We start from the raw sequence: 19,277 nt of genomic DNA, 5'->3' as shown, positions 1-19,277 counted from the left end.
ACAGTCTGCTTCGGACTTAACCATGTTTCCTCAATTGTTTGTGTGGTTCTTTAACATGCTAACAGGCAAGAAAAAACATGGATGGGGTGAGGGAAAAGTTGAAAGGAGAAAGGAAATGTGATTGTAAAACTACAAGTGGTAAGGTCTCCAAGGTACTTGCAACTATATTTAATTTATTTTATAGATTTCAAATTGATGGTGTCACTTTAAAAGTAATTTACTAAAGAACTCGGTATCATTGGCAACTATGCTGTATTATGTGAAAGAATAAAGATGCAGATGAGATTGTTATTAGCATGCAGTAATCTTGTTTACTTCAGCATGGTCACAGTTTTCCTCATCTCACTTTTAGTATACATCGGGCCAAGGCTACACTGGGGGCAAAGTCAAGCTAGCATAGCTGGAATCAACATTCCTTAGTTTGAATTTCCATGGCCTCCCCATTACAGGGGATCAATGGGAGAAACTCTCACACCAACTTCCCTTACTCCTCACAACCTGGTGGAGAACTAGTCGACAGGAGTGCAATCGGCAGTTGATATAGTGGGTCCTTACCAGATCCACTAAATTGACCTCCCGGAGATCAATCCCTGCAGCATCAATCTCCTGGTAAGAGGAGACAAGACCCAAGAGGTGCTGTAGCAAAGTATTGCCCTGAGGAGAGAACAGAGCCATAAAAGGCCCTTTGCAATTCTATTGATTGCGACACAGTTGTGGTAAAAAATGCTAACAAATTTATTTCACCAGCTTTAAAACTAACATGCCTATTAGCTGGCTATTTATGTGCCAACTCCTAAACAACCCACTTCTCTCCAACAGGGGGTGTCTGAATAGTCAACTTTTCTTTTTCAGCTATGCCTGCATTATAATTTGAAGGGTCACATGAACCAAATAGCTACTGCTCACTCCTTCACAGAACTGATGGGGGAAGGATGCTGGCCAAGCCTGTCACCTAGCTCAGTAATAGAGGTGTATCCAGACAAAGGTAAAGCAAGTGACTTTAGGTTTCACTTAGTACAATATACAGTTTAACCTACTCTGTCAAAATACCATCAGCAGTGTCTCTTCCTTCCGGAGTTTCCCAGAACACTCGGGCTGTCAGCTTATTTGGCTCAGCCATTTTCTCCTTCACACTTGGGCACTGGATTCTAGGAGGTTCCGTATCTGTTAAAATAGGCACCAGAGAAATACACCCAGCGTTTAATTCTTTTCACCACTGCTCACTATTTTGCTCTCAAAGTACATTCTGATCAAGCTTTACACCCTGCTGTCTAGACGAGGTGCTGTGCTTAGACAAGAGAAAACACACGCACTAGTACAGGATGGGGGATAACTAGCTTGGCAGCAGCCCTGCTGAAAAGGATCTGTGGTGGATCCCAACCTCAGCGTGAGTCAGCAATGCGATGCTGTTGCAAAAAAAGCAAATGCAAGTTTAGATTGTATGAAGAGAAGTCTAGTCGTGGCAGGTATAATTAGCCTTAGGGTTCCCTAGTGTCGCCACCACCACCCCAGCAGCAGACATCTGTAGGGTTGCCAGATGGTTTAACAAAAAATACCAAACACCCCCTCCCCCCAAAAAAACCAACAACAAACAAACCACTGGGAAAAAATTCTCTCAGGAAAAAAAAGGGGGAGACGAAAGTTGCTAAGCAAAAAAAAAAGGGGGGGGGAGCCCCAAAGTTGATAAGCAAAAGCTGCACCACTCTGTCCAGTTTGGGATCACACATTAATCGCCAATGCACCCACCCCTCCCCCTGGGCCAGGCCCCCCAGTAGCTCCATCCCAATGCACTCTCCCCTGCCTCAGACCCAGGCCCCCTCTAGTGCCCCCCCACATCCCAGTGCACTCCCCCCTCCCCCTGAGGCAGGCATCCTCAGCGTCGGGGCCCCTGCTCCAATCAAATCTCCCCCCCTCCCCTCCCCCCCCCTCCCCCGCAAAGCCAGGCACAGAGGAACTTTTAGGTTGCTCCTGTCGCCCGGCCGCCTCAGCTCACATTGTAGAGAGAGGGAGGCATCACGGGGCCAGCTCCTGGTCTCTGCTGGTCATGTGGGCCAGAGCAGCGTGCACTCCACTCCCAGCCCAGCCCGGCACCCGGCAAATGTCCCCCTCCTGTCCCCCCTTCCCTAGACTCTGCCGAGCTCCTCACTCCCGCGCTCCCACCAGACGCGGCAGGGGAAAACTGTCCTTGCCGGGCTTCCGTCCCAGGGAAACAGGAAATACCGGACAGTACACATGTCCGGTATTTCATGTTTGTTTGTTTTTACCAGGCGGAGCCTGCAAATACCAGACTGTCCAGGTGAAAACCGGATACCTGGCAACCCTAGACATCTGGGTCATGGTCGCCCCACCTCTTCTGCTCCCTGTTCTACCCCTTCCCTGGGGCTCCCACTGTCCAGTAAGGCTCCCTCCTTCCATCACCCCCTTTCCTGAGGTTCCTGCCTAAGTTCCTTCCCTAAGCTGCATGGCTGTGCATCTTCCCATAAAGCTCTGTGCAGAGGCTCAGGGCTGCAGTAGGGAGAGATATCTCTCCCCAAGCTCTGAAGCTGCCAGGGGCGGTGGGGAGGAGGGCCTCTCCACTAGCCCTAGTATGGAGCTGCCACAGCTGGGGGAAAGGGGCCCCTCCTCGCCAGCCCCAGCAGGGAGCTGCCCTGGTAAGACTAAACCCCAAACCACCTTGAGCTCCCTCCCCAAGCCCTAAGCACCCTCATGCACCACAAAGCCTTCCTCCCTGGTTCTACCCCACAGCTCCCCACCCCCACGCAGAGCCTTTAACCCCTCCTACTCTCCATCCCCTACACTCCAACCCCCACCCAGAGCCTATACCCTTCCTGCACACCAACCTGCAGGCCTGAACCCCTGCCGAAACCGGGAAGCCCCCTCCCGCATCCCAAACCCCTCAGCCCCACCCCAGAACCTGCAGTCCCAGCCAGAGCACTTGCAACCCAACCATTTGTCCCAGCCCTGAACCACAGCCCCACCCAAGAGCCCACACCCCCAACTGGAGCCCTCACACTCCTACACCCCAACCCTCTACCCCAGCTTTGAGCCCCTCCCATACTCAGAACCCCTCGGCCCCATCCCCAACACATGAATTTTGTTATGGTGCACATAAGGAAACTGATTCTACTCAGGTACAAGAAAAATGAGAGGGAATGCAGGTCCCCACCACTCAACCACATTCCTCCTCTGTGTGGGAGTGAGAAGGGACGTGGGAAGCCAGAGGTGAGCAGGGGTCTCACAGTGGGCCAGGGGGGAGGGAGGAGATGAGCGGAAGGTGGGTAAGTGAGGAGGTGAACCTGTGTGCATGTGTCACAGCAGGAAGGGGCCGGTGGGGAAGTGAGGAGTGAGTGGAAGGCAGGGGTCTTGAAGCTGGTAGGGGAGGAGGGACCCAGTAAAAAAAAGGCAGGCGAGGAAGGTCTCATGACGGGCACAGGGGTCTGCTGTGGGAAACAGGAGGGATGCAGTGAATGACAGGCAACTGGGTTCTCACAGCGGGCAGTGAGGTGAGCGGGCAGGGTTTAGGGCAGAAAGGCAGATAACAGGCTTATAGTGCGCAAGTAATTCCCAGTGAACAGATTATGTAGCAATACATATCAATAATAATGAATAATACAATTAATTAATTCCAACAATGGCTGGTATTGCATTTGGAGTGATGCTACTAATAGTAAAGTTTTAGTTGTTTCTTTGTCTTTCTGTGGCAGGTTACTAAGTATCCTTAGTAGCCACCATCTAGCACATTGGTATTAAGGGCACCATATAACTAAATAAAATACCATGCAAATGATGAGAGAAGGAGAAGGACAGAATTTAGGATACTCACTATTTTAAGCACTATTTTAGTTAATCAAGAAGAAAATTCCAGCACTAAGTAACAGAGGATACGGATTTGTATGAACAACCATGAACTGTCACTTTTATTACGACAACAAAACTAAGTTACTATGGGAACTGCATCACCAGGCGCCTTGGGTTAGTGTGCACTTCTGGTTGGACTGAAATCACTGGAAAGGTTATTGTCTGCGGCTACTTCAATTGTCTTTAAACATTTATAAGCGTGGGGACACACACACACACACACACACACACACACACACACACACACGACTGACTACAGCGGTGTCAAGGCAGTCTCCTCTGACCTGTCTACAGCTAAGTTGCCTGTTACGTACAAGGGCTGGTCAGGAATTTGGACTTTCGCAGTCTATGATGATTATCCCATTCCTATGCTGGTGGGAGAGCACTTAGCCAACCATGTGATACAGGCTAAGAATGTGGGAGTGGTCACCCGCAGCAGGGCTAAGCAGGCCTCATGCCTAACCCTGTTCTTGAGCCTTCTACAGGGACCCCAGTGCCAGAGACCCAATCGGAGTTGGCGGAGCCAGACCCCAGACCAACAAGAACAGCAGCAGTGGATCTGGTTCCTGAAATCCAGGTGGAACCAGCCCAAGAGCTGCATCTGCAGGAGCAGTCAGTGCCAGGATTGGAACCGGGAGCAGAAGGTGCCATGAAGCCTGAAGCAGCAACTGCACCTGCACAAGACACACCACCGGTGCCTGCACTGGGTTGTTTTGCACCAGCTGGGAGCGGTTCGCAGCCAGCAGAGACGCCCACATCACCTGCATCGCTTCCAGGACAAGCAGCACCAAGTATACAACCCAGCAGGGGGCTGATGTCTCAGCATCAAGGGAGCAGTTCCAGGCAGAGCATGAAACAGATGAGAGCCTCAAGGGAGCTTGGATGGTGGCCTGGAGCGAGCCACCACCTCTCAGCTCTTCTAACAGGTTCAGGTATGTGGTAGAAAGTGGATTTTTATACAAAGAGACTCTTTCTGGTGGGCACAAGGAGGACTGGCATCCTCAGACACAGCTGGTAGTTCCAACTAAATATAGAAAAAAGCTTATGAGCTTAGCCCACGATCACCCTAGTGGCCATGCTGGGGTAAACAGAGCGAAAGACCAGTTGGCAAAGTCATTCCACTGGTAGGGAATGGGCAAGGATGTGTCTAGTTATTCCCAGTCTTGTGAGGTGTGCCAGCAGGTGGGAAAGCCCCAAGATCAAGTCAAGGTGCCTCTCCAGTCACGCCCTATAATAGAGGTTCCATTGCAGCGTGTGGCTGTGGATATTCTGGGTCCTTGCCCTAAAAAGACACCCACAGGAAAACAGTATATACTGACTTTAATGGATTTTGCCATCCAATAGCTTGAAGCAGTAGTTCTAAGGAGCACCACAGCCAGGCACTAACAGGTACTTTAGCCAGGGTAGGTTGGCCCACCGAGATCCTTATGGATTCAGGGACTAACTTGTGAGCAGGGACCATGGAACTTATTTGGGAAGCTCACAGGGTGAACCACTTGATTGCCACCCCTTACTACCACCAAACAAATGGCCTAGTGGAGAGATTTAATGGAACTTTGTGAGCCACGATACGCAAATTCGTAAACGAACACTCCAATGACTGGGACCTGGTGTTTCAGCAGTTAGACTATGTCTAAAATGAGGTTTACCAGGATCTTGCGAAAAAGGGTTTTTTCCCCAACAGTTTGGGATTCTCTCCCTTTGAACTTGTTTATGGCCAAAGTTAAGGGGCCATTGCAGTTAGTGAAGCAGCAATGGGAGGGGGCTACCCCCTCTCCAGGAACATTGTGGATTTTGTAGGCACACCATCAGAGACTCTTTAGCCCTTGCTCAACAAAACTTACAGAATGCTGAGCAAGAGCAGAAGGCCTGGTATGATGAACACGCTAGAGAACATTCCTTCAAGACAGGTGAGTAAGTCATGGTCTTGAAGGCGCTCCAGACCAATAAGATGGAAGCATCCTGGGACACACTATTCATGGTCTGAGAGCACATAGGAGCAGTTAATTACCTCATTTCATTTCCAGACCCTAACCTTAAGCCTAAAATATATCATGTTAATTCTCTAAAGCCCTTTAATCCCAAGGATTCTAAGTTCATCAGTTCACAGCCCATGAGAGAGATGACGCTGAGTGGTCTGAAGGAGCCTACTACGATGGAAAAGGCAAGGGTGGTGTCAAAGAGGTAACCCTCTCCAAAACTGGCCTGTCCCTAAGTGAAAAAATGGGTCCAATCCTTCTTAGGCTTGACAGGATATTACAGGCGATTCATACCACACTACAGTCAGATAGCTGCACCACTAACAGACCTGACCAGAAAAAAGCAACCAAATGCAGTTAAGTGGACTGAGAAGTGTCAAGAAGCTTTTAAGCATCTTAAGGCTGCTCTTGTTTCTGACCCTCTCCTACGGGCCCCAGATTACAACAAACCTTTCTTCCTTACCATGGATGCGTCAGAACTTGGTGTGGGGGCAGTTCTGATGCAAACAGGGCCAAATCAACAATTCCACCCTGTTGTGTTCCTCAATAAAAACTCTCTGAGAGGGAAAGCCACTGGCCTGTCTCCGAGAAGGAATGCTACACCACTGTATGCGCTCTAGAGAAGCTACGACTGTATATTTGGGGATGACACTTTCACCAGCAGACTGACCATTCAGCTCTTCAGTGGCTTCACACAGTCAAAGAGACTAACAAGAAATTCCTTTAGTGGAATTTAGCTCTCCAGGACTTTGACTTACAACACATCTCAGAAGCTTCTAACAAAGTGGCTGATGCACTCTCCTGTTAAAATTTCCCAGACTAAGCCAGTCAAATCTCTCCCTATATCTAAGTCATGTATTCCATGCATGCAGGACATCTTGTTTAGTTCTTTGTGTATTCAGTAGTGAATGTAATGTGTGTATGTGCATTATTAACAATTTTTTATCCTAGACTTCCAGGAAGAAATCACAGCCAGTTTAGGCCAGCCCGTCCAGCACTGTCTGTGATGGACAGGAGGAGGACTGGCCAGCACTTGGTGACTAAAAGGTTAAACTCAGGTAACGAAGGTTGTTGGCAGGAAGCCAGGAGACCCAATGGGATACAGTGCTGAAATTTAAATTGTGAATATATACCTTGCCGCCTATCTTTCTGCACGAGTTCTACATTAGCAGCTGGAGGGAAGATGAAATAATCGGACAGAATTACCATGCCTACAAAAAATATTGGGCATGGGAATGGACTGGGCCTTGAAGTACGGATCAGTACAGATTGTGACTACAAGGAAAATGTACATTTAGTCGTGATCAGGTTACTTTTTCTTTATTTTGCTGTTTGGTTAAACCTCTCTGTGTGAAATCCATGTGCTTTCCTCCCTCATTCACCATATTTAAGCTACAGCCCAAAGAGACTGTTTCTTTGTGTTTTGATCGGTTCTTTTTTTAGTTCCTCTGTAACACTTAGCAAACAAGTACATTTTACCAAGTATATTGTTTTGTTTTGTTAATAAAATCACCTTTTTTAATATAATGCTTTGGTTCGTATATCCTGGAAGGTAACTGGAAGTGTGTGTGTGCCTGCCTAGCCTGAGAAGTCAGCTATCAGAGACACAGTTTGTTTTCTGTATTTTTTTTTTTTCAAGCTCTCTCATGGCAAAAGAGTTTGGGGTACCCCTTTGGAAAAATTTCAAGTGTTTCTTCCTGGTTTTCAGGGTTTTATTTAATTCTCTTGCTGGTGGCAGCCTATCTCCCAGGGGCAATAAATCTGACTCTGGGGAGTTTCTGTGAGCAGAGCCTATCGAGGTAAGGTATTTTTAAGAACTCTTGCAGGGCCCACCTTCTGCACTCGGAGTGCCAGAGTGGGGAACAGCCCTGACACCCGCTTTTCTCAGGGTCTGAAAATGACACACATTTTGTTTCTCATAATTCTTTCTGAACATTTTTAACTATTTGCTGAACCAAATTCTTTTCAAAATTGTTACCAAAATGTGCTGCACTTTGGTAATTTATTTTGATGATTCCAATATAACTTTTAATCATTTTGATAAAAAATTTCAAACCAATTTTGTAAAATACCAAAACATTCCAAAGAAGTCAAGAGTTTGTCATGGATGTTTCATAACTGAGATATTGTTTTCAGCTAAAACCTTTTTGCTCATAAAAATTCCAACAACCCCAACCTCTTGTGATGATGGCCATAAAGAGAGGAAGCCATAGCAGCACAGAGATTGGGTTTTTAAAGTTTATTTTCTAGTGCAAAATGAACGGCTATATCATCAAGAACCATCAGAATATGCAATGGATCAAATTCTGTCCTCAGTTCTACCTTTGCGGTCTTGAGCCACGCAGTACAGTAAGGGACCAGATCAAAATTTTAGCAAAAGAACAAAAATCAATACCATAACTGACCAGGAGTAGAAGGTCAATATTTTCAAATCATAGAATCATAGGACTGGAAGGGACCTCAAGAGGTCATCGAGTCCAGCCCCCTGCCCTCAAGGCAGGACCAAGCTCCATCTACACCATCCCTGACAGATGTCTATCTAACCTGTTCTTAAATAGCTCCAGAGAGGGAGATTCCACCACCTCCCTTGGCAATTTATTCCAATATTTGACCACCCTGACAGTTAGGAATTTTTTCCTAATGTCCAATCTAAACTTCCCTTGCTGCACTTTAAGCCCATTACTCCTTGTCCTGTCCTCAGAAACCAAGAGGAACAAATTTTCTCCTTCCTCCTTGTGACACCCTTTTAGATACAGGCAGTCCCCGGGTTACGTACAAGATAGGGACTGTAGGTTTGTTCTTAAGTTGAATCTGTATGTAAGTCGGAACTGGCGTCCAGATTCAGACACTGCTGAAACTGACCGCCAGTTCTGACTTACATACAGAATCAACTTAAGAACCCCAGGCGTCCTCAAGTCAGCTGCTGCTGAAACTGATCAGCAGCTGATTCCAGGAAGCCCGGGGCAGAGCAACTCTGCCTGGGGCTTCCTGTAGTCAGCGCTGGTCAGTTTCAGCAGAAGCTGACTTGGGGATGCCTGGGGCAGAGCAGCTGGGGTGCTACTGGACCAACCCAGCAGCACCCCATCTGCTCTGCCCCAGGCGTCCTGATTCAGCCGCTGCTGAAACTGACCAGCAGCGGCTGAATCAGGACCTGGGGCAGAGCAGTCGGGGTGCTGCCGGGTTGGTCCAGTAGTGCCCACAGGCGCTGCAGGACCAATCGGCAGCGCCCCAGCTGCTCTGCCCCAGAGTCCAAAACAAAAGCCTGGTCTGCTGGGGGGGGGGGGAGCACACTAGCTGCGCTCCCCCCCCCCCCCCCCCCGCAGCAGACCAGGGACACGGGGAGCAGAGCCGCAGCGGCAGCAGGGAGCCGCGCCTCTGAGGCTTTGCTCTGGCAAAGCCTCAGAGGCGCGGGACCCCCCCCGCGGCTGCGGCTTCAGTCCGGGTGCCTGTGGTCTGCTGGGGACCGGGTGCCTGGGGTCTCAAGGGGCAGCAGCAGCGGTTCCCGCGCTTCTGAGGCTTTGCTCTGGCAAAGCCTCAGAAGCGCGGGAACCCGCCCGGTGCCCCTGGTCTGCTGGAGACGGTCTCCAGCAGACCAGGGGCACCGGAGCAGCTTACGAACGGGGCTTTCTCGCCCCGACTTCCGGGGCGAGAAAGCTCTGTTCGTAAGTGCGGATCCGACGTAAGTCGGATCCGCGTAAGTCGGGGACTGCCTGTATTTGAAAACCGCTATCATGTCCCCCCTTATGGGTGTTTATATTTAAACTTTCTAGTCCAGGCCAGATTTTCTGGGGGCTGTGCCACAATACACACCATTGATTTCAGTGGAGCTTATGGATACTTGCTATCTCTGAAAAATCAGACCATTTCTATTTAAGTACCTTAATATAGATTTAGAGGCCTAACTTTAGGTTTAAAAACATCAGCATGTGTGTTTAAAAGGGTCAGAAAAATATAACCAGAGCCTGAAATTAAAAAGTCTTATTTTGCTAAGAGCAAATCTGTGTCTAGTGCTACTTTTAAATGTCGGTTATTTTATTCCAAATATGATGGCAGTGTTACACCATGGGCACTGAGCTGGAATAACAAACCTGACCTTTTTCCTTTCCTTTCCTTTATGGTTGAACATGTGTGGCTTTGGATAAATGAATACCTTGCAGTCTGTACACCAGTTCTCACCCCAATTTAAATCCTATTTTGCTTTTCAAATTTTTGAATTCATATTTTTAAATAAACCAGGAGGCTGTGCTCCCTGCTCACTACGCTTGCCAACCCCTTCCTCTCGGGGGGTAGGTGTCTGGCCAGGGGAGGGTGCAGGAGTGGGCTAGGGGCAGGGTGTCTCGTGGGGAGGAAGAGGAGAGTGTAAGAACAGAGGAGGGTGAAGGAGCAGGCTATGTGTAGGTGTCTGTCTAGAGAGGAGGAGGCAGGAGCAGGCTGGAGGTACATGGTCTCGATGGAGGGGTGTGTGTGAGGGTGCAGGAGATGCAGGGAGAGGGGAGGCCATGCAGCTCCCACCCACCCTGGGAGGAGGGAGACCTCGCGGCTCCCACCCCACTGGAGCAGGAAGGGGCAGAGGCTGTGTGGCTCACAGCATCTGCCTGCAGGGAGCACTGGGGAGGGGGAGGCTGTACAGCTCCTGCCCGGCCAGAGCATCAAAGAGAGGGAAGAGGCAGGGCAGCTGAGGGCAGAGGGGTGATGGGATGCAGAGTGACATGATGATGTCACTGTTGTCCTGCAGGAAATTTTATTTTTTATATATATATGTACACACACACACACACACACACACACACACACACACACACAGAGAGAGAGAGAGAGAGAGAGAGAGGGGTACATGGGCTAATAAATTCAACTAATCTCACTGAATAATATGAAATTGACATCATGATTTCTGTATGTAACTGCATTTTAATACAGGTTGGACCACCCTGGTCTGGCACCCTTGGGATCTGAGCTGTCACAGACCAAGCAATTTGCCAGACCAGGGAAGGTCAATGTTCCCTGCTAGCTGCCCCACTGATGGCATCTCTCCTTGCACCTCTCGAGGCTGGGGCTCCCCGCCCTGCTGCTGCACTGTTAAAGCTGGCCTGGCCGAGGCTCTCCACCCTGCTGCCTGCCAGCTGCACCTGGGGCTCCACAGCCAGGGCCCACCTGGCTGCTGCCAGCCCCGCTACCTCCAGCAGTTCATTGGAGTTTCCCAGCCTTGGTTCGCCCAGCCAACACCAGCCCCGCTGCCACCGAGGTTTCCCAGGGTTCCCCGACCACTGCTGGCCCCACTGCTAGGGGCTCTCTGGCTGCTTGACCCCATTGAATCCAGGGTTCCCTAGCTGGGGTGGAGGCTCCTTGATGCTGCCTAGCCCCGCTGCTGCTGGGGGTTTCCCGGTCAGGGCTGCCTGGCCATCCCAATCCCCACCAGGGTTTCCTGGTGTTCCCTGGCTGTCACCGGCCCAGCTGTCAGGGCCGCTCCAGCTGCCTGACCCAGGGACACTGGAGTTCCCCTGCCTAGCCACTCCATGTCCAGCTGGGACTCCGCAAACCCCATGTTCTCTTGGCTGGCTCCTGCTCCTGGGGCTCTTTGGTCCAGCAACATCCATGCTGGACCACAGATGTTGCCAGACCAGAGAGTCCTGGATTTGGGAGGTTCAACCTGTACTGTACCCAAAAGTTTTAAATGATTGTGATTGCCAAGATTCAGTTACAGTTGTTTTGAGCTACAGTAACGAAGGGTGGAGCTAAACCTGACATTTTGCAAAAACAGCATTAAATCAGGATTTTAAATATTTTTTGCATAGCATGAAGTAGCAAGAGATTCCCCGGGTACCGTTCTTCCCATTCAAAGCGGGGTGGATCCCACTTCCTGTTTCATTCATGATTGCTTAATGCCCCTGGGGCATCTATAGGAATTGCTTTCACAAAGGAAGTAACAAGTAAAATGTCTCCTTTTGATCTTCATTTCCTCCCTCCCTCCTACTTGTTCCATTTCTCTGAGCTCAACTTAAGGAGGAGAGACAGAACCCTGGGACCAGCCAGTTCTCTGCAGGCCACCAGCAAGTTCTTCACAGACCACAACTTGGGAACCTCTTTTCTGTATTAAGAAAGTACAGTAAAGGCCATGCAGAACACCTGCTCTGCCTCAGAGAAAGCAGTTTAATCGCAAACTGCATTGTATTGCATGGTCATATACAGTCACGTGTCTCTGAAATCTTGGAGTTTCTTTTGAAGAGGCCAGACACGGCACCTTCACTTTGCTAACCTGCATGTTCCACTAGTTGCACCTAAAACATGGAGGGAAGTGAGAGGGAAGGGTGTCTCTCTGTACTAAACAGCAACATGCTGCACTGAGGACTTTGGCGCTGTCTTACAGAATTACTATAGAACATCCTCACATGTGGTGAAGTTATAAATATTGATCATCTGAATTTGTTAACGAACATTTCCAATACGTGTGTTACACTGCCATTTTTGCAGTAAGTTGCCCACGTCAGCAGTACAAATTGGTGAGGTTGTAGAAAAGATGACACTTTCCCCTTCCCCCACCACACATAAAACAAACCCTCCACAAGAACCAGACTTGAATTTGCATATAAAACACAAGACAAACCACAAACTTAATCTAGAGACAGGCAGGAACACGTATACAGTGGCAAGACAGAACGTAACAGGAAAAATCCAACAAACCTCATGTATGTAAAGCCACAGCAGGGAGACTCCAGTGTTGTTTTACCCACTAATCTAGACTGAGCCACAGGCATCTTGAGGAAACCCATAGGAGCACACACAAATCATTCAACACACAAATATTGCTCCAGCCATGAAATCAAATTGTTGGTGGCCAATTCAAGTGGCTAATAAACAGCACATCCCGGTGACTGGAAAAAGAACCTCTTATCAGGAGCTTCCCAAGAAGAGCAGCAGCTGAAGACACTTTAGCTGAATCTCCTGATGACATCTTGTTAGTACAAAGAAGAATGATGTGAGCTTGGCAAGCAACATGTTAACGTTAACTGCACTGGAATCCATCCGCATTTCCTCAGAATTCACTGGGAGCCCATGACCCCATGATGCAAAAATAACTGAAGAAGTCCCACCATACTGGTTAGTTCTGATTCTTTTCTAGGCTTATGATGCAATGGCTGTGACACAATGCTGTGTGTACAAGATGTGGCTAAGGAAGCACCAATAATTACAACAGGCTTTGGAGAAGGCAAAAACAGAAGGAACTATTAAGAGCTCCGGTGATTTCTCCATCTAGCCTTTAATTTTGGTCTGAGCTATTTTAGAAAGAGAACCAGTCCTGATTTAAAGTCTCCATAGGTGGTGCAAATCTCATCTTACTTACCAACACAGGAGGCTGGTCTGCCACTCCAAACTTTGTTGTCCATACATGTTACTGTCCGCTCTCCTTTTAGCTGGTATCCTGGGGAACAGTAATACTCACACCTGGAGTTAAAGTATGCACCATCTATGCACTTGAACCCTCCATTAATTGGCATGGCCAGCGTTGGACACCGTATTTCTGTAAAAGAAAACAAATGTATCCAGGACCTTCTGTTATCCAGTCTAGAGGCATGGCGGTGAAACAGATGTGCAATACAGGCAGTCCCCGGGTTACGTATAAGATTGTAGGTTTGTTCTTAAGTTGAATCTGTATATAAGTCGGAACTGGCATCAGCCGCTGCTGAAACTGATCAGTTTCAACCGTGGCTGAATCTGGACGCCAGTTCTGACTTACATACAGATTCAACTTAAGAAACCCAGGCGTCCCCAAGTCAGCTGCTGCTGAAACTGATCAGCAGCTGATTCCAGGAAGCCTGGGGCAGAGCAACTCTGCCTCGGGCTTCCTGTAGTCAGCACTGGTCAGTTTCAGCAGCAGCTGACCTGGGGACGCTTGGGGCAGAGCAGCTGGGGTGCTGCTGGGTTGCTCCAGTAGCGCCGCTCCTCGGCGCTACTGGAGCAACCCAGCAGCACCCCAGCTGCTCTGCCCCAGGCGTCCTGATTCAGCTGCTGCTGAAACTGACCAGCAGCGGCTGAATCAGGACGCCTGGGGCAGAGCAGCTGGGGTGCTTCTGGGTTGGTCCGGAGCAGCGCTGCGGGACCAACCTGGCAGCCCCCAGCTGCTCTACCCCAGGGGTAGGCAAGAAAAGCCTGGTCTGCTGGGAGGGTGGCACACTAGCTGCACCCCTCCCCCAGCAGACCAGGGAGACGGGGGTGGTGGGACCGCCCAAGTCCTCCACGGCTTTGCTCCGTCTCCCTGGTCTGCTGACCTGGGAGACACGGAGCAAAGCCACAGAGCACGCGGGCAGCGGGACAGTCCACGCGCGCCACGGCTGTCCCACTGCTGGCGTGCTCCGAGGCTTTGCTCCCCATCTCCCTGGTCTGCTGGTCAGACCAGAGAGACGGGGAGCAAAGCCTCGGAGCACGCCCGCAGCGGGACAGCCCAAGTGCGCCTGGGCTGTCCCGCTGCGGGCGTGCTCCGCGGCTTTGCTCCTGTCCCCCTGGTCTGCTGGGGGGGTCCAGCAAAGCCGCTGGACCCCACCAGCAGACCAGGGACACCAGAGCAAAGCCGCGGCCTGGGCGGCTTTGGTCGTTTGCCCAGGAGCAAAGCCGCCCAGGCGGCAGGACCCCCGCCACCTGGGCGGCTTTGCTCCTGTCCCCCTGGTCTGCTGGGGGGTCCAGCAAAGCCGCTGGACGCCCCCAGCAGACCAGGGACACCAGAGCAAAGCCGCCGCCTGGGCGGCTTTGCTCCCGGGCAAACGAGCAAAGCCGCCCAGGTGGCGGCTTTACTCTGGTGTCCCTGGTCTGCTGGGGGCGTCCAGCGGCTTTGCTGGACCCCCCAGCAGACCAGGGGGACAGGAGCAAAGCCGCCCAGGTGGCGGGGGTCCTGCCGCCTGGGCGGCTTTGCTCCTGGGCAAACGACCAAAGCCGCCCAGGCCGCGGCTTTGCTCTGGTGTCCCTGGTCTGCTGGTGGGGTCCAGCGGCTTTGCTGGACCCCCCCCAGCAAACCAGGGAGACCGGGAGAAGCTTTTCTCACCCCGGAGGACACGGGTGGCGACCCGCCGCCCGTGAGCTCCGGGGCGAGAAAAGTCCCGTTCGTAGGTGCAGATCCGAAATTAGTCTGATCCGCGTAAGTCGGGGACTGCCTGTACTGTATGTGAACAAAACATAGTTAGGAATTTTTCAGTCAGAGTTAGTGAAACTGTTAATATGATTTACCCTCCTCAAACACACTTCAAATTTTACTGTTACACGGCTAAATTAGCTCAGTTAAATTAAATTAATTTAAGGAAATGCCAGGTTCCCATTCCCTTCTTGGGTCAAAATTTTTTCACTCACCAACTAACAGTGGGCTCTCATAAGGTGACTAGATGCCCTGATTTTAAAGGGACAGTCCTGATATTCGGGACTTCATCTTATATAGGCACCAATTATCCCTCACCCCATTCTAATTTTTTACACTTGCTATCTAGTCATCTTAGGCCCATTCATCCTGGTGGCATTCAAACGTTACAAAATGACATACAATTAACAAAAGACAGGACTATGCAGGACTACATCTCTATTACTATACAATTAACAGTGTGTCTAGAATGCACAGTATTGTAATATGTTTATAAAGGGAATTCTGATAACTCATCAGATTCAGAAAAATATTTCTACAGATTTAAAATCCATCTATTCCATGAAGCACTCCTGCTTTTAATTTCGCTCTCCACTCTGGACTTGTACTCCTCCTCTATGTCCACCTGCCATGATTTTAGTCTGTCAACTCCTCAGCATTCAGCTATTTGGCACAGCTGACTTATAAAGCACTATGTTCATCACAGGTGCTAGGTAAATAATGTCTGAAACGGATGCAGCTAAGTTAGCTATGGCTTCACATATACATAATTATTTGTAAACTCAAAATGGGGTTGAGAGTCCAAAGATTAAATAGAATTAATTCTAAGACCAACTCCTGTCAGTTAAGTTTCTCCCCATCCCAGCACTGACAAACATAAAAGCTACTCATCGACATTAGCAATAATACACAGATGAGTTTATCACACAGTGATACATATGCACAGACAAGTATGATCTACTCACGTTTACACAAAACTTTCCCAGACCAACGCTTGTTCGACTGGCAAATAAGCTGCTGAGGACCATGCAGTTCATAGCCTTTCTGACAACGAATATCACATCTTGTCCCCAAGACATTTTTGTAATATTCTCCTTGAGGTGTTCTACAGTTTGCATTACCATGTTTCACCTTAATGGGAGAACACCAAGGCGTGTCTGGCAAAAAGAATGGAAAAACAAACACAGAACACACACATTTTACAAAGACCAATTGGCTTAAGTCACAATTTCACAGTCATTTTGTTTGATGGTGTAGAGAGAGTTTATCAAAAAAAGAAAATGTAAAAAAAGCACGCCAAGAGATGTAACTTACTGGCCTGATCCAGAAAGATGCTAAAGATATTACAGCATCAGGCCTCTAAAGGTAAACTGTCATGCCTGCTACAAATTAATGGCGGTTTCTATTGAATTGGGTGTCTATATGTCATGCTGGTGGAATAAGTGTGCCACCATGTGGACAGTTCGGTGTTTATCTATATATATATATATATATATATATATATATATATATATATATATATATATTTTAATACCCCACAGAGGATGCATTTATCTTCCCTTTGGTGACAAAAGCTGACAATCGAAATGCAAGTTCATCCCCAATGAAGCTTTATCTTTATCTGTGGCATAATTTTATTTTCCTCACTCTCATCTTAATACCCTTTTATTCGAAACTTCCTTCAGAACCAGCAAATACATGCATGTCAGGGCACCAAAGAAACAGACATTGCCATTGGTGAACTCCATGAAGGTTAAAGCTCCCTCACATTTATGAAGGGCATTGTTATATACATCATATTAGAGAGAAGTCAAGTTTGGTTGACTGGACACAAGAAGAACAGAGACTCCGGGGGTGTGTGTGTGTGTGTGTGTATATATATATATATATATGTATTTCACTTGCTCTGAATGAATTTCCAGTTTCCCTCTCAGATGCCAAATTGAGCCAAAACTTACCAGCAGGCCACAATAGCACGTCTCAGATGGCCCCATCAATTCCACGATATTTCAAATTGCATTTAAAATATCCTAATTTTCCCAGCCTGATTGTGAAGAAAACCTAAATGCAAATGGGCATAATGTCTTTCTTACTAAATCTGTAGATCTGTCTCTCCAGGTCTGATTAGGGATGTTAAATTGCAGTTAATCAGCTAATCGAGTAGTCGATGGAATTTCCATCAACTACTCCATTAGTCAATGGGGGGAGGGGGCTCGCTAAGCCCACTGTGGCTCTGTAGTTTAAATATAGTAGGAGCTGGATGCACAGCAGCCTACTACATTTAAACTGAAGAGACACCACAGAGTTAGTTCCCGGAGAAGGCATGAGGCAGGACTGAAAAGTCCTGACTTGCGCCGGCTCTGAGACGCTGCAGCTCTGCCCCCTCTTATTAGTTGACTGCTCCCTTACATCCCTAGGTCTCACAAACCAAAACAAAAGCTCTTAAGGCACATCTATATTTATCGCAAGATCGATGCTGTAGAGGTCAAATCTTCTAAGGTTCCATTTAGCAGGTCTAGTAGAGACCCATAAATCAAATGCTGTGGGGAGCCTCTGCGGGTGTCCGGTACTCCTCCTTTTGCAAGAGGTAAGAGAAGCTGACAGAAGCCTTTTCTCCCGCTGGCCTCCCGCCATGTGGACGCTGCCAAGGCTCAGTTTAAGGTAAGCTGACTCTAGCTACGCATTTTGAATACCTTTATCTGACCTTCCTGGTCTAGTATAGACCAGGCCTTAGAGCAGGGCAAAATGGCCTCCGCGGGCCCGATCCGGCCCGCCAAGCAGGTGGATCCGGTCTGCAGAGGCCCTGCTGCTCCCCCACCTCGAGACCAATTAGGACCTGGGGAGCATGCGAAGCCTCCTCCCGCCCTGCCACAAGCACGTGGCACTTTGAAGCGCCGTGCACTGCTCGCAGGGCGTGGGGTGGAGAGGAGAGCAGAGGCTTTATGCGCTCCCCCGCCCCCAGACCAATCAGGGCCCGGGGGTGGGGGAGCTGTGTAAAACTTCCTTTGCCCTGCCCTGGCCCTGCAAAGAGCCCGTGGCACTTCAAAGTGTCATGTGCTCCTCGCAGGGCAGGAGAAGGCTTCCCATGTTCCACCGCCCTCAGGCCCTGATTGGCTTGGGGGTGAGGAAGCATGCCAAGCCTCCTCTACAGCATGGGTGCCTAGCGGGAAGGGATGGTGGTGAAGGGGCTCCCTCACCCCAGACCAATCATGGGTAGCCCCCCCCCTTTCCAGTTAGGCCCCATTCCTTCTGGGGTGGCCCAGGGCTATCTCAAAAATTTTTGAAGTGGGGAAAAAAAAATTATTGCCCTCCCCTGCCTTAGAGAGTTAAGAACTAGCTCCATCAATTCTAAGTCAATGTTAACACAAAGTTTCCAAGCACAATGTATACACTTAGGCACTGGGCTTGAATGTCAGCCAATATCTTACATGTTTCAAGATGTGCTTATGCTAACTGATGAATGTACACTCCATCTTGTGTTATTTCTAGCACAAGTGTATGTACACGCACGCACATATGGAAATGGATCTGAGCTGCTAAGTTCATATCCTGATCTTAAATGGTTCCAAAATCGGAAGAGTTTGAATCTGAGTTTTGGTTCAGCACATCTTTACAATATGCCATCAGGCTTTTACCTGCTCTTGAAATGTGGCATTCATCCACCAGCAACTCTATACAGTCATTCAGGAAGTAAAGAATACCTTGCCCAAATTCAATGTAGGGAATGGAGGTAGAGAGATCCCATCAGGAAGTCACCAAGCTTGGGGAAGAAGGCCCAAGCAACCAACGAAGATGGTGTAGGCAGTGGGAATATTCCTCAGCCTAGCCTGATGCTAACTGTCCCTTTTTAGAGGTTTTAATAAGAGCTGATTGTGATGCTTCTGGGATGCTCTGGAGTTTGAAGTATCCATCCTCTCACTTAGATTTCCTCAGCATCTGCCCATTGCTTCTCTGTTCCTTAAGCACTGTCAGGGGTCTAGTTTTCCTGTCTCCTTTTCTGGGCAGCACTCTGCATAAGGGCTTCTCTCACACTGCTCAGCATTTCATTCTTATGTCTCAGCCACAGCCGGATTAAGGTCTTTGTATATCCTAGGCACTCTCACAATTGCAGGCCTTTAAATTAGATTATATATAAATATATAAGGGAGAAATGCCCTATCGTCTATTGCCTGTACACTTTTAATTTTTGCTGTTGAAAGTGGCGCGGGATGTACTTCAAAGTACTTCATTCTAAAATAAGAAGGTGTGACCAAAGACAAAGAAAGGCACATTTACATGCAAGTTGAACAAAGCCATCTTGGACAAGAACTTTAGCTAAGTTA

General features: G+C 48.8%; 1 protein-coding gene across 2 annotated transcripts in view; it reads right to left on the bottom strand.

Moving 5' to 3' along the window:
- Positions 1 to 19,277, bottom strand: part of SRPX (sushi repeat containing protein X-linked) — a 74,276-nt gene that overhangs the window by 10,705 nt on the left and 44,294 nt on the right. For both annotated transcript variants that reach the window (XM_006133935.5, XM_006133936.5), the window contains 3 exons: positions 15,921 to 16,112; positions 13,177 to 13,353; positions 1,038 to 1,164 (listed from right to left, as the gene is read on the bottom strand). In XM_006133935.5, coding sequence (XP_006133997.3) covers positions 1,038 to 1,164; positions 13,177 to 13,353; positions 15,921 to 16,112 — 496 coding nt within the window. The remainder of the gene's footprint in view (positions 1 to 1,037; positions 1,165 to 13,176; positions 13,354 to 15,920; positions 16,113 to 19,277) is intronic.

The sequence above is a fragment of the Pelodiscus sinensis genome, chromosome 1 (assembly GCF_052426305.1).
Source record: "Pelodiscus sinensis isolate ZL-2025 chromosome 1, ASM5242630v1, whole genome shotgun sequence".
Lineage (NCBI taxonomy): Eukaryota > Metazoa > Chordata > Testudines > Trionychidae > Pelodiscus > Pelodiscus sinensis.
The sequence above is the reverse complement of the archived record's forward strand: the minus strand, read 5'-3'. Positions and strand labels throughout refer to the sequence as shown.